At 43.6% G+C, this 14001-nt stretch overlaps 1 protein-coding gene across 2 annotated transcripts in view; it reads left to right on the plus strand.

The window, feature by feature from the left end:
* Positions 1 to 346: 346 nt before the first annotated feature.
* Positions 347 to 14001, plus strand: part of LOC121596650 (zwei Ig domain protein zig-8-like) — a 29042-nt gene continuing 15387 nt past the window's right edge. For both annotated transcript variants that reach the window (XM_041921771.1, XM_041921772.1), the window contains exons 1-4: positions 347 to 1094; positions 9070 to 9150; positions 12421 to 12656; positions 12760 to 12876. In XM_041921771.1, coding sequence (XP_041777705.1) covers positions 9105 to 9150; positions 12421 to 12656; positions 12760 to 12876 — 399 coding nt within the window. In that variant the 5' untranslated portion in view covers positions 347 to 1094; positions 9070 to 9104. The remainder of the gene's footprint in view (positions 1095 to 9069; positions 9151 to 12420; positions 12657 to 12759; positions 12877 to 14001) is intronic.

Genomic DNA, 14001 nt, shown 5'->3' on the forward strand with positions numbered 1-14001 from the left:
ATTCGATGCTGGGAGCAATCAGTACTTTATTGAGCCTGACCGCTCCTGCGCTGGCGAAAAATAAATCCCGCGTCGGGAAAGGGCACCGTAGACGGCGCGAGGGCGAACGCAAAACATAAACTTCAACAATGACCTCACATCCGGTCGCGAAGGAGTGCGCGCACATGCGCACCAGCAGGCGCCACTCGCCGGATGAACTTCTCAGCCGCTCTCACGATGAGACCGGGCTGCGCTGAGATCCGCTCACTAGCGAGTGAGAAAAGAAAACAAACCCTGCACAAGGACAAGGTTGAGTAACGGGCCCGACCAGCGACCAGCGGCTGCACCGGTTTCAGTTCATCGTGGGCCGCGAACGGGAACGATTCGTACGCTGTGTTACGCTGCGCGTGGGCATGTTCGTGAGTGTGTGTGTGTGTGTGTGTGTGTGTCCGTGTGTGCGTGTTTTTTGTGCGTACGCACCCGTTGAAGGTTAGCGTCGGAGCGATGGAGCCGCCTGGTCGTTTGTAACGCGTGCAAGCTGTGTTTTGCGTGTGAAAACAGTGCGACAAGATTCGATCACAGTTGTAACGAGCCACTTGCAGCGCTTGTTTTGGAGTTTAATTGTTTATCCCACGCAAAGCTGTCGCGTCAGTGAGACAGTGCACACTGACAGCCGAGCCTTTACGGCAGTGTCAACAGTGAGTGTTTTGAGCAAGTCGTACAAGCACTGCTTGGTGTGCTCTCGCCATGGAAATGATAATCAAAGCAGGCGAAACACAGTGCCATTTTGCCCCGTAAAACCATCAAGATGTGAAGGTGTGCTCTGTGCGTGTGTTTGTGTGTGTTCAATTGGATAAATTCTTGCGAATTAATGGTTGGCTTAATATTATTCCATCAAACATAGATATTACGTTTCAAGTCTGGGTTTCTTCCCCGTTCCGTGAAACGTAAGACGTGTGTGCGTGTGTGCATTCTACGAAAACCCACAGCCCATCAAAGGCTGCCGGTGCGGCTTCGGGTGATTTCCATCCAGTGATAAAACGTACACGAATGCTGTTCACAGCGAAACGCTTCGCCTGGATGTAATGCGATCCGGCTTCCCTTGACAGCCACAGGTACGGGTGCTTTTTATTTCAAAAACACTTATTTGATCAACATTTATTTGACGTACCGTAGAAACAAAAACAAAACAGGTGCCAAACAATGTTGGTACAAGTACACGCACACTTTCCGCTGCCTGGTTGCTGACGGTTTTGATTTTTTTTACATAAAAAAACCCCTTTATCACACCTTCCCTTGCAAATGAAAGGCCAACATAGGAACGCACACATCCAAGCGCGCTAACCACAGCAAAGCTTTCAATGAAAAGCAAATTTCTCCATCGCTTTGATTTTGTAGCAAACGCACTTTGATTCATTTTCGCAACGCATTGTTTGCACCGCTCACACAGCGAACGGAATGGAAATCAGCTCCCCAATCACAGCCCGACCAAACGGTTGCCTGTGCCGTGACGGACGTCAAAAATCACACCGTTCTGGTTGTTGGGTGGCTGGAGAGGGGAGCCAATGGAGGGAGGGATTGTTTTGTTTGCAAACAGAAGCGGAGCGGACACGCGCAAACAAATGCAAAATAAAGGCAACACTTTTTGTTGGCGAGTTGAGACTAAAACGCGTTCGCACTGTGCTGAGTAAACGGAGCTCTTGGGGGGGAATTGTAAAGCCAAGCGGGCGAACAAATTCAACGGCATCGAAATCAAACACAAGCGGCACCCGCTTGCGGTCACGGGTGGGGTAAAGATCGAGATAGGCCCGAGATGAATGGGCATTTATATTACCCGTAACGGACTGTAAGCAAGGTTTCGGTTTGATATTAAGCGTTTGCACCGGTGCGTCGCTTGTGTACCGTGAAATGGAGGCTTTTATTCATTTGTTGCCTTTTAGAATGGTTGAAGATCAAGAGAGAGAAAAAGGAGAGAGAGAAAAAGGAGAGAGAGAAAAAGGAGAGAGAGAAAAAGAGAGAGAGAGAAAGAGAGAGAGAGAGAGAGAGAGAAAAAAAAGAACGAATCAATTTGTATTTACAATCCTGAACCATTCGTTTGATCAATCTTGTTGTCGGAATTGTTTTGTTTGGTGTGAAACGAGGCTCGCTTGTTATTTCACTTATCACGCAATCATTCATTCTTGCCTACATGCGAGGATGGAAAGCCTTTGATGTGCTTCTCGTGGAGTATCCCCTTCAGAACAGTTTTTTTTCCTGATGGAATAAAACAGATTGAATTGTACCAAAAGCGTGTTTTTTGCTTTGGTCCGTTCCTTGCTGTAGCTTGCATGCTTGCTTTATGGGAAGCAGTTCACAACTCTAAAGGTTTTTTGTGTATCAAAAGGCTGCAAAGTATGTTTTTATTTACAGTTGGAAGAAGAAATGAAACAAATGATTTACATTCATTGCCACAATTGCAATGCTTTCCTCGTGGGATCCAGCCAAAACGCCTGAATGTATGCAAAGTAATTATAAAATTACAAGAACAGTAAGTCAGTTTTTTGCTAGCAAGCTTCGGCCGTGCCGCTCAAAGGTCGAGACATGCAATGTTGGACTATTGAATTCAGTTTATTGAAATATTCAACATAACATGTTTGCAACGTTATTTTCGCAGAATTGGGTTTATCGGCCCTGAATGAATTTACAGCCGTTGCACAGAGCGCGATAAAATCCGCTCCGTAGGTAGAAAAAAAAAAATTGGCTCACTGCACTGCAACATTTACAACGTTAAAACAGTGAAACAGAGGCCAAAAAAGAGAGCGAAACAAAAAGCACGAAAGATGAAAAAACACACAATTTCTTGGAAAGGACCAACGCACCGGCAAAGGGATTTTGCAGTATTTGCAAACCGAAAGGATTAAGTTACATGCAGATCCTGTTAAAATCAATCAGTAAAGTTTTTTTTATAACAAATGTTGGCTTTTAAAATGAGCATTTCGAAACGGGGATGAAACCGCCAACTTTTGTTTTATTTTTTCAGTATCGATGATCAAATTTTATCAGAGTACAGTTTTTCGGGCTGGTGTGAAATGAAAGTGGTTGAATATAAATTAAATTCTGAGTAAATTTCAAATTTAATAATAAATTCCGTCCTTCTAAACGAACGCAAAAAAAAACTTTATTAAAAATACCGCAAATGTAGAGGTAGTTTAACAAGGAATTTAATTTCCTGTGTTTGCAACTAGCTTCATGGTCTGAAAAGTAATTGAGAACTCATGGTCAGCCTGTGAGTGCTTAATTCGCTTTCATTTAGCTAGCATAATGCCACTCTAAATCTTCTCCATACACCATCAACTTTCCAAATTTCAAAATTAGTAGCACAATGTTGGAAAGCGCTCATTTCATCACCCTTGTTGTTGCTGATGGCAACTCCAGAACTATGAAATAGTGACTTAATTAAAGGAAATTCAAATTGGCAATATTCTCCGCAAGTTGTAATCAAAACCCACATCAAATAGATGAAAATGATAAGTCACTCGTTGTACTAAATGAAGCTATACAACCATATCGAATGTTCATGCTCCAATCGAGCTGACCAAACAAAAAAAAAACAAAACTGTTTGTGAACACTATCGCGAACACGCTGCCACTGCAATGCCACTCATTGGCGCACTACACGATAATCGTGTGATAAACACATCAACAGTGGTGTTGTTTTTTTTTTTGTACAAAACCCATTAAAAAATTGCGCCCCCTCCCTGTCATGGAGCTTTGAAAGGGTATTAACATGTTTAGCACCGAACCGTTCCACTCGAAGCCCCTGGTCCCCTCTCTTCCGCGTGACGATTATCACACACGGTGGAGCGAGTCGTGGATCACAGGGCAAATGATTAATATTATTTTTGCCTTTGTTGCTGGTTATACCCCTTTTGCAGGCGACACTTATTTGTGCGCCATTTAAAACACTTCGCAGCGTGCCACGAACAATAAACACGTTTCCAGTAAACAATATAAACGATTTACCTGTCCGGACCTCGTTCGGGGACGGGAGCGCTGCTCTGTGTCATACTGTTGGCGCACACAAACAAACGCTGGCAAACATACACACATACACTCGCTCACCGCTTGTGCTTGTGGCCGTTGCAAAGTTGCACAGTTTTGATGAGGGTACTGGCTATTATTTATATGACCACTTTTGCAGCACACCGGCTGCTGCTGATACTGCCTGATGTCCCTTTTCTCCCCAACCCAGAGCATGGGTGGGGCTGCGGGTGGAAAAGCACGATTAAGGGTTCCAGCTCGGCGGTGGGTGGGCGCGTGCTCCTCGTAAATGCAAAACTCTTGCATCACGTACATTGGTATCATAAATTATAAAACTCATTATCGCCATGTTGTGAACAATTAATTCAATTATTTTGCCATCGACAGCTCCAAACAGTGGTGCGGGAGTTGGGAGGGGTAAATTTGTTTTTTTTTTGTTGTTTGCCGAACAAATAATGAGTCCACTATTACAAGCCACTTTCAATGTTTAGGCGGCGCGTGGAGGGCTTTTGTTAGTTTCGTGATGAATGTGCTGGGATGTACATGAGTTTGCAGTATGCGCTCCTTGTTTAGTGTGTTGGCAGACGTTAAATGTGGGAAAATTATGTTTAAGTGTTCGGGAGCTCATTGGAGCTTCGCCAGTGCATTTGTAAAACAATGTGTACAGTAGGAAATCCTTTGTGCAGGAAGGGCTACATAGTTGTGTATGATTAAAAAAGCACGTTTGTTTGCTCATATAGCATACTTTTAGGCGGTATCTTTTGATGTATTGAATTAAATACATATTGCCACCATTATTTACATTCCAATAGGATAACATTTCCAATAGGATAACAATGAGCATGCTGCAACATATTTCAAAATCCTTGGCTTTCCATTTCATTGTACATTATTCGAACTGTTTGTTTTGCTCTAAAATGAATGTAATGCTTGGTATGAAACAATATTGCATACCTTCAGGGGTTGTCCCACATTGCAAGAAAACAGTGTTAAAAAAAAGGTTCATGTTGTTGAATAAAAATGGTTTAGCTTACTATTTTCAATCTCAAATTCTACACTACACCATCGAACACAAGTTTTGGATCCAATTAAGTGCTCACCTGTTTTTGGGACCATTATCGGTGCACTTATTTATCACCATTAGCTGCACCTAATTAAGCGTTTAGCTGGGGTTTGACTTGGTTAACCACTTTTGCCGTATCTGCTAATGAAGCTTGTTTGCTAAAAGTGCTTTCGAGAAGGGATCTAGCAAGAAAAACACTCACTACACCCAGTCACATTTACCATGCAGATCGCATGACGTTCGTTTATCTTCATTAACCTCCACGCCACGTAAATGCACTATCATACCGCACCACAGAAACACCTGAGGACAGTAGCGATTAGCAGTAAAACCAGCATGTGCCACACCGAGCAGCAGTTGAGGAAAGTTTGTCCCAAAACGGGTGCCACACACAGATACACATACATACTGATTGACACGTAGCCGCCCGAGATGGACGGACGAAAACAACCTAATGACTTGAGCGCTGAAAGACTTGCGCTGGATAGTTTGCTGCTACTGCAAAAACGCTTTCGATGACGATGGAAAGTAATGCTTCTGGTCTTCTGAGGTACCACACTGAGCCGCTCTACTGTCGTTGGGAAGTTGCTGGATGGGTGGAATTGTCAGCTGTCGTCTTAATTAAGCTCCCGTGCCCATGCCGGTCGATCGATTTTCCATCTTCTAATCACCAGCCACCGTTGCAGGCTCCGCTTTCTTCAAGACACTGGGAAGAGCGAGGCCCAAGCGTACATCGTCCGCACTTAATCAGCTTTCCAGACCCTCTGCTCTCAGGCCGAAACATGCATGACAATCTAATTATTTTGTAATGTTTCCTCACCAGCATCCAGAGTCCGCAATCGGTTGAGTAAGCAAGTGTGCGCCAAGATGCTGGAATTATAAACCACCAAGAAGCTGAAGTGGAGGTGTGGTGAGTTACCAACGCAGGGCAGGACGTATTACTGCGCCCCGAAACTCCTGCACCCACAGAAAACCCCAAAACCACTTGCCAACATTGAATTAATGGTCAGAGTATAAACTTGTACGGTGCAAAGGACGACACAGGCGCCGGTAGATGGGCTGTTTGCCGACCGAGAACGATACAGAGTTAGGTGCAAGTTTCTTGGGTGTAGGTTCCGTGTTCTTCGGCAGTAATTCCTGAGCGGATTGGGGTGATAATCCCCCTCCAAACCTGCTCTCGGACTATTATACGCTCTATCTCTCTCTCTCTCTTTTCGTTCTCCGTGTGCGTTTGGACCATTCCACCAAAGAAATATCGAGCCGTATCACTGATAGTGGGCTCTCCTCGCCTCTTTTCAATGGCGCAACGCACAAAACTTGCTTGTCCGCTTTGACAACTATCTTGCAAATGCAATTTCCCCCTCCCGTGGCTGATGATGGGCAATGCCGAACTTGGCAGCAGCAAACTACACCTGCAGTCGTTGCCAGTCGCGAAATGAGCTGCGACAAAATTGACAGCGGTGCCGATCTTTCCCAAAACTGTCGGGCCGGTACAAAACAAATTAGTTGTGCCGCGCCAAACGCAAGATTCCGCCGTCGTTGGAAGCGTTAAACCCCAGCTCCCTGTGGGATCATTTAGGCTCGAGTGGTTGAGGTTGCTTCAAACCGGAAGCACTTGCCCAGCCGTTGAGTTGCGTTGCGAAATAAACCCGTGTGGGGCAGTCTTTGGGGCCTTTTGCTCGTTCAGGTTCACCGCTGCCGTGGAGCGCCGAGATGACACTAATTAGCAAAGCTGTGCTCGTGGACTGCTTTCGCTCTGGCTTGAAATGTGTCGTGTCATGTGGTGTGCTGGCTGAGATCTTACGGCGCTGGGCAGAACGAGGACTTTGGCAAGAGTTTTGCACGGTGAGATGTTTTTCGACGCAAAAAAGCAAATGGAAGATGGAACGGCAGAAAAGCGACGGAAACAGCAGAATGTGTAAAACTCAACTCGACACAGATGATGAAGACTCCTTCAGCTTTTGAAAAAGTTGTTTAGCTTTCTCACACCACCACAACGAGGCTGGAAACGAGGGTTTGGGACGAAGAGAGCTCTAGAAGGTGTTTTTTTTTTGCTACTGGCTCTTAGTGTGTAACTATTTCCTTTTATCTTGTTCGGGTTTCGTGTTGGCTTAGTGAAAAATTAGCTTCTACAAGAGCAAAATCGCATACAAAAGAACGTTCATCTTGTATGTTACTTTGCATCAGGAGGGTCTAACTCACATTATAGGACATTGTGTACAGTTTTTTTTATTGAAAATAGATAAAGTAGTAATGGAAATTATTGTGTTTCAATGTGAACATATTGATTTTTAAATCAATTACGATATGATCGAATACTTACAATATCCGTAAGGTTTCAGCAAGAGCATTGAAAAAATTGACACGTAATTTATGTCCAGTAGCGAACAATTTAAAGAAAAGTTTCAATTTGTAAAAGTAGTCTTAAGATAGTTCCAGAGAGTGGTGAAATAAAAAAAAGCTCTTCAAAATCTATCCGTAGAATCACACATAGCTTAATATTGTACCAAATGTACTAATTCACTTACGAAATATTTGGCAGGTAATGCTTCTAGTTTAAGTTAACGCTTCAACAGTTAAACGCTTTGCCAGTGTTGTACGCTAAAAATTTCTTTTCGAAAGAACAATCTACAAGGGAACACATGATAATATAATCTGTGGGAATATATGAGCGGTCAAATACAAAATAAATTACTTTTTTGCTAAAATCCTCAAACCACTTAAAAACTAAAAACATTCTATTTGAATAGTTGAATGGTTGAGTTGAGTAGAGCTTAAATATAATGTTTTTTTTTTTAAATAGTGACGTTTGTTTTTACTTCATTTTTTAACATTGAACAGCAGCAGCTTGTCGTGAAGTGTTTCCTGACCATTTTTGCGTTGTGTTTGGCCTCGCGATGGCATTTTGTTAGAATTTTTACTTTAATCGTCTGCTTCGGCTTTAGCTTACCATTATTTTTGCCGTTCAAATTCAAACGAAAAAAACACACGATACCAAGAATCTTCTGCTCTAATAAAAGTATTAAATCGGCCAAAGTATCACGACAATATTCTTAAAAAAAATCACTTACTTTTGGCCCTTTCCAATTTCCATTTACGACACCGACACCGAGCATATGTTTGACATCCCTGCCCCCACGTGTTGTTACCGTCCGACCGTGACCGTCGTGTGCTGTCCTGATGAAAGAGCATAATCTCACCAATTCTGTGTCCCCGAGGGGCCGTGAGATTATTCTGAGCTGAAAACCATTCCTGTTGTCACCTGAACTGCCCTTTTTTGGAGCAGTTCACATTCGTACGTGAAAGTTCGTTCCACACAAACACTCGACAGAACAAGCGTGCTATTTTGCACGCCACCGTCCACCAAGGCACGTCGTTCGAAATGTCGTGTGCGGCCAACAATCTTGCACCGTGTTTGTAATTCGCATTCCAGCCAACACTTGAGGCGGCGGCGCTCCTGAGTACCAGGATTCGGTCGGATTACCCGGTGCACCGTGTAGCGAGCAAGTCACCACTTGTCCACGCCCAAAGGTTGCAGTAAACAATTCCATTATGCAAAGCGTTAAGGTGAAACTTTTTCCACCGAGAAGGTAAAGGAAAAGCAATACACACTAACATACACACACACACCCATAGAAGAACAGCACGTGGCGAATTTCGGTGCCTCGCCGTGAAGTCGAAACCGAGATTGAATTTCTTCCTCATGTGCATAAGAAGCCGTCTGCTCATCAGGCGGAATGGAACAAGTTTGGCAAATGCCGGCAAATGTAAATTAGATTGTTATGGGTGTGAAACGCAGTACTCAGTGCGTTGCGTAGGCTTCTGGACAAACCTGAGTATGTGCATTAGCGAAAGCTTCTCAAATGAAGGCCACCAAGTTTGTCACTGGTAGCAGCCTAAAAAAAATAACGCTCTACACCTGAGCAACGTCTTCTGCAGGTTGTACTCGGTTTGTACTCGGCAATCATTTTCATTCCGTTTTCCCTCCATTTTCCTCTCTTCCACAGAATATGAAGCCAACGGACCGCAACTAGCAGCAACTATGAGACAGCTAGCGGTAGTGATGATAATTTTAAATATAAATTACGGTAAGTACCGCTATCCACAGCAGCTTGTTATTGCTGGCAGCATCCGGGGCGGGGTTTTTCTTCCTCCCCGCCCCATTTTAGGCTCAACAAAACGGAGAGGCGCATGATTTGCCGTTGTTGCGGTAGGACTTTATTTTTCCCTTTCTTTTTGCATCTTCGCTTTTACCTCTCGAACTCATCTCGTTTGGGGGAGCAGTTCTCCATCACCACGACTACACTAGATAAGTTTCCGGTCGGCCTTCCGTGGGGCCTTTTCCCTGCCTAGCTAGCTGCAGCAGACCGTTTCCGTGGAAAGCACACCACCAGCGGCAATGCTTGCTTGTGGTTTTGCAATTTTCACTAATAACACCGGCAGCAGTAGACACTACCTTCGTACCTTTGTGCAGCAGCCACACTATGTCGCCATGTTTTTCCTAAACCCTCCATTTTGTGCCTCCCTCTTTTTCCTTGCCGCTTTCCCGCGTACACTCCACGCCTCTTCGGATGCACGATACTTTATAGTTGGCGAACGGCTTTCGGCATGGTAGGACCGTTTTTCCTGGGAAATGAAATTAATTTGGTACAAGCGGCAAGCATAAGAGTGAGCAGCAGTGGAGGAAAAGCCCCGAAGGCTGCTAGTGGAAACAGCACCAGCAACAAGCCGTCAGCCCGCCCCCGGTCTGTGTGCATACGTTGCGCACCGTGAAAATAAACCTTCCGGTGTGTATGGTTTGCGGAGCGTTGCTGTGCGTTGCCATAACGGGCCTCGAACCGTTTCCCGGTTGAAGGCTGGGCGCTTGTTCGTGTAGTATTTAATTCCCATAAATTAAATACTTCAGTTCTCGTGACGGAGCCGGAGAGGCACAGGAGGGCAAGCACTCGATGTGGCGTAGCGTGCGCTACCTGCTCTCTTTTTACTATACATGTGCGTTCGAAGCGCTGTTACTGTAAAAGCTCATAATAGCGAGAGTTTCGATTTTAACAAGGTAAACTGTTATGCTCTTGTAGGGAGTGTGTGAAAACACTGCTTCAAAGTCATTGAAGTATCCGTGTTGGGGGCGGCGTATTTAGGATGCGTGCTTGAGAATTGTGAGCGAACGTGAACGGTTCAGGATGCGTTTTGTGTGCTGCATGTTGTAATTGTATTTAGACGTTGAAAAGGGGAATGTTTTTGGAAGGGTTTTTGATTTCTATGAGCTCTAAATTCGGAGAAATGATTCGATATGAGCCAATGCATGAAATAAGTCAAACCATTCTTGGTATTGGTACTGCACACAACTATCAAGCACAATGAGTGCCCATTGTTTTGAGCTTTTAACTACTTGGAAATTAACAGGCAATTAGATCTTGTTCAAAAAGAGTCTAGCTTACAGTACAGTACACTAATTTGGAAGCCCGTTATTGATTTTAATGTACAGTGACGGTCATCGTTGAAGTTTCCTGGACAGTATTTTCACAGTCTTCACAGATCGATTAGTATTGTGCTATGATATGTTATTTTGATTTTTTTTTTATTTGTTGCACTAGATCAAGGTCATTAAATCGCTTAGAAATCGAGACTGGAGACTGTAAATCGAACATTACAGTTAGTCTCATGAACTTCGCGCCTTTTTTTCGTTTATGTATGGTTTTACAAGAAAATGTAAGATATTTGCATTTGCAAATACACAATTAAAGTGTGTTCTCAACAATGTGTCAGGAACGTTTTGATATAAGTTGTCCAACTATCAAGAAAGTTCCATAGTCAGGGAACAGGAGAAAATATGACATGTCCTACTTTTAGCAGCCGCCACTGTAAATATCCGTCAGCCTATTTCCAGTGGCAATTCAACAAACAAGCTGCCTACTAAAACCAATCTACACTTCCCTGCAATTTACTCAGAAAGTATTGAGCTTAGCTATATTTGTTTGATGCTACTGCTTCGAATGCAAACTAGATCGTTTCATCTCAGGAGAATAGATTACACATCACAGGAATTGTCCGTTTTTTGCCGAACGAATGAAATAAATTACAATGGAAACGTAATGAACCTTCGTAGCTATGATACCGGTTAGCTCGATCAAATATATTATTGAATAGTCTGTTCGGATTCCTTTTAGCTATTCTCAAAAGTCAGGTCCGCCCTTTCTGCTTAAATTTGATAAATGAAAACCAACAAACTCAAACTATACATACCAGATCCATAACGAACTTGATACGATAAAAGACGCAACGCCGTAACGCATTGGTAGAAATATTCCTAATTTTGTGAATTCTTTCAACGTTATTATAAGTTTGCAGTAAATTGTTATTAAGTATATTTTATTGACGATGTAAGTTATTTAGATTCAAACTTACTAAACCAACGTTTATTTGGACACTGTTGTCATATTTAAAAAAAATCTTGAAATTTCACGCATTATGACTACGATTTCTAGCAAAAAAAAAAAAAATACAAATGAATATCAAGTTTTACCAAGGATTTTTCCCTTTCCTGACCGATAACAATACATTGTTGAATGAAAAATCACAAACATCAATTCATGTTTTCTCTTCAATCTGCATACAATGCGATAAAGCATATTTTTACCAATTTCTAACGAATGATTCATGCAGAAATAAGATATTTTGACAGCCATTACTGTAGCATGAAAGCTTCATCTGTCAATACCATTTCAATTATTTGATGATTTTGACAGATTGATGATTTGATTTTTTTCAAGTTTACTTGACTACCATTCATTTGTGGAACTCCATGGTGAAAAAGGTTTTTTTTTAAATGAAAATGAATTTTATTACAATAAAAAAGGAATTTGAAAAATAATAGCCCAACGCAATTTTATCGTATCATGTCAGTATTGAGAAAAATAGAGTATCACCGAATCCATCGAAAATATCCAATTCAATTACACGTGTGCAATAATGGAATGATTTTAGAGTTAAATAAATACACGAGAACCATTTTTTGCACTTTCTCGTGCCTGGTACGGCTTTAGAAAGTAAATGGAAAAACAAATAATATCGTTTGGATAACGATAATGTAAATCACACGCCAGTATTGCGTTCAATCTGCAATGTACACATATTCTGTAATAAAAGAATAAACTGTCATTGTGACATAAAACTTAGGCCAAGTTTTTATGCTTTAAAACTAATGAAAAGCTTCTAAATAATAAAAAAAAATTGTTACATTAATCACTAGTTGCATTCACAGGAGCTTTAACACCGATTCGGGAGCACCATTTCAATGACAGAATTTACTTCTCATTAATCATTATTCCTTCGCCCTACCGCCACCCCATCTTTTCCAGGTCGCCTTCACTGCTCTTACACCATGGACATCGACGAGCCGCACACGTACACCCCACCGAAGCACTACTACCAGACGTCCTCCTTCGACGACAACGAAATCAACGACGACGGTACGGCGAAAAGTCCGCTCGATCGCGGCCCTTACTTTGACATTTCGGCCTCCCGGAACGTAACCGCGCTGGTGGGCAACACGGCCTATCTCAACTGTCGCGTCCGGAATCTGGGCAATCGGACGGTAAGCAGCTCCCCCGTCCGAGGTCACGAGGGGATTGGGATGATTTAATTAAAAATATCCGTTTTCATCTGTCTCTAATCCTCCCTCCCGCTCCACACCACAGGTTTCGTGGATCCGGCATCGGGATTTGCATCTGCTGACGGTCGGCAAGGCAACGTACACCTCGGACCAGCGCTACCAGAGCGTGCACAATCCCCAGCTGGACGACTGGTCGCTGAAGGTAAGTGGGCGAGCGGTTGGCTCCTTCGGAAAGCTAGAATTTTAATTCCAGCGACACTTCGAGCCCCATTCACTGTCGCCGGCGAATCCAAACCGGTTGTGCGGTGTGGGGATGAAGAGGTCATTTTTCTGTCACGTAACCAGCTTTTCCAGCTGTCTGCTTTTTGGGGGCGCAAACACACAAAAACACAACCTTCGCCATCTTTTCGGTCATGAACCTGACCGGTAATTATGCCGGTAAGATCCCAAAATGTTTGGGACCCAAATATGCGACGGTGTAATGAAAGTGATAAAAATAAATTGAATTTAAGCTGGCATAACATTGCCCACCCACTCAGAACGATGCTGACACGCACGCACAACCACACACGCACAGCCCAAACTTGGCTAGGCTGTGCTGAATAATCCAGCCCCAAATAGGCGTCATCCAAACCTTCGGCGCTCCAAACCAGAAGGATTGTTCAAACCGAAGGTTCGCCAGGTTGGAAAGGGGTAACGATTTCGCTCGTTTGTAAGTGGTTAAATAAATTCCAGTCCCTTCCCACCCCGTGCCGCAGTATGATCCACCTGCCACAGATGGCACTTTCCGGGCGAGATTAGTTTCTTATCGGGCGCGCGCCTTAATTGCGATTGTTTGGGAACATTAATTATGACACACCGTATCGTGACGGGTTGATCTAGCTGCTGCCGTGGATGATCGCCGTAAATGCGCCTTAAATCTAGATCCGCTTAAAGTGTCTCAAAGTCCTAACCAAGAGGCCATGGTTTCTAGGCCACATAAATATGGCCAAGGGCACGGCCAAGGCTTTTGCGTTCGTGGCGGTTGGCACGGTGGCGGTGAACGTGATTTCTCTGCCAGTTGGCCAATTTTGCTAATCTTCGCAAGCGGAACTGTGGAAGTAAACAATCGCTCACACACAGCGCCACAAGCCACAATTCTCGGAAAACCCGAGCAGTACAGCAACTTGAGCCACAGCTTGAATTGGGAGTAGTGGCAGGACTTACTGCTAGCGCCACCAAAACAGCGCGTACTTCATTCGGATCCGTTTAAGATGTTTATCGGTTAATTTATCGACCTTATATTTGGAAAAGCTTCCTCCTGCTCTTGCTCTCCGCCCAGCTGAAG

Source organism: Anopheles merus, chromosome 3R, assembly GCF_017562075.2.
Source record: "Anopheles merus strain MAF chromosome 3R, AmerM5.1, whole genome shotgun sequence".
In the NCBI taxonomy this organism is placed as follows: Eukaryota; Metazoa; Arthropoda; class Insecta; order Diptera; family Culicidae; genus Anopheles; species Anopheles merus.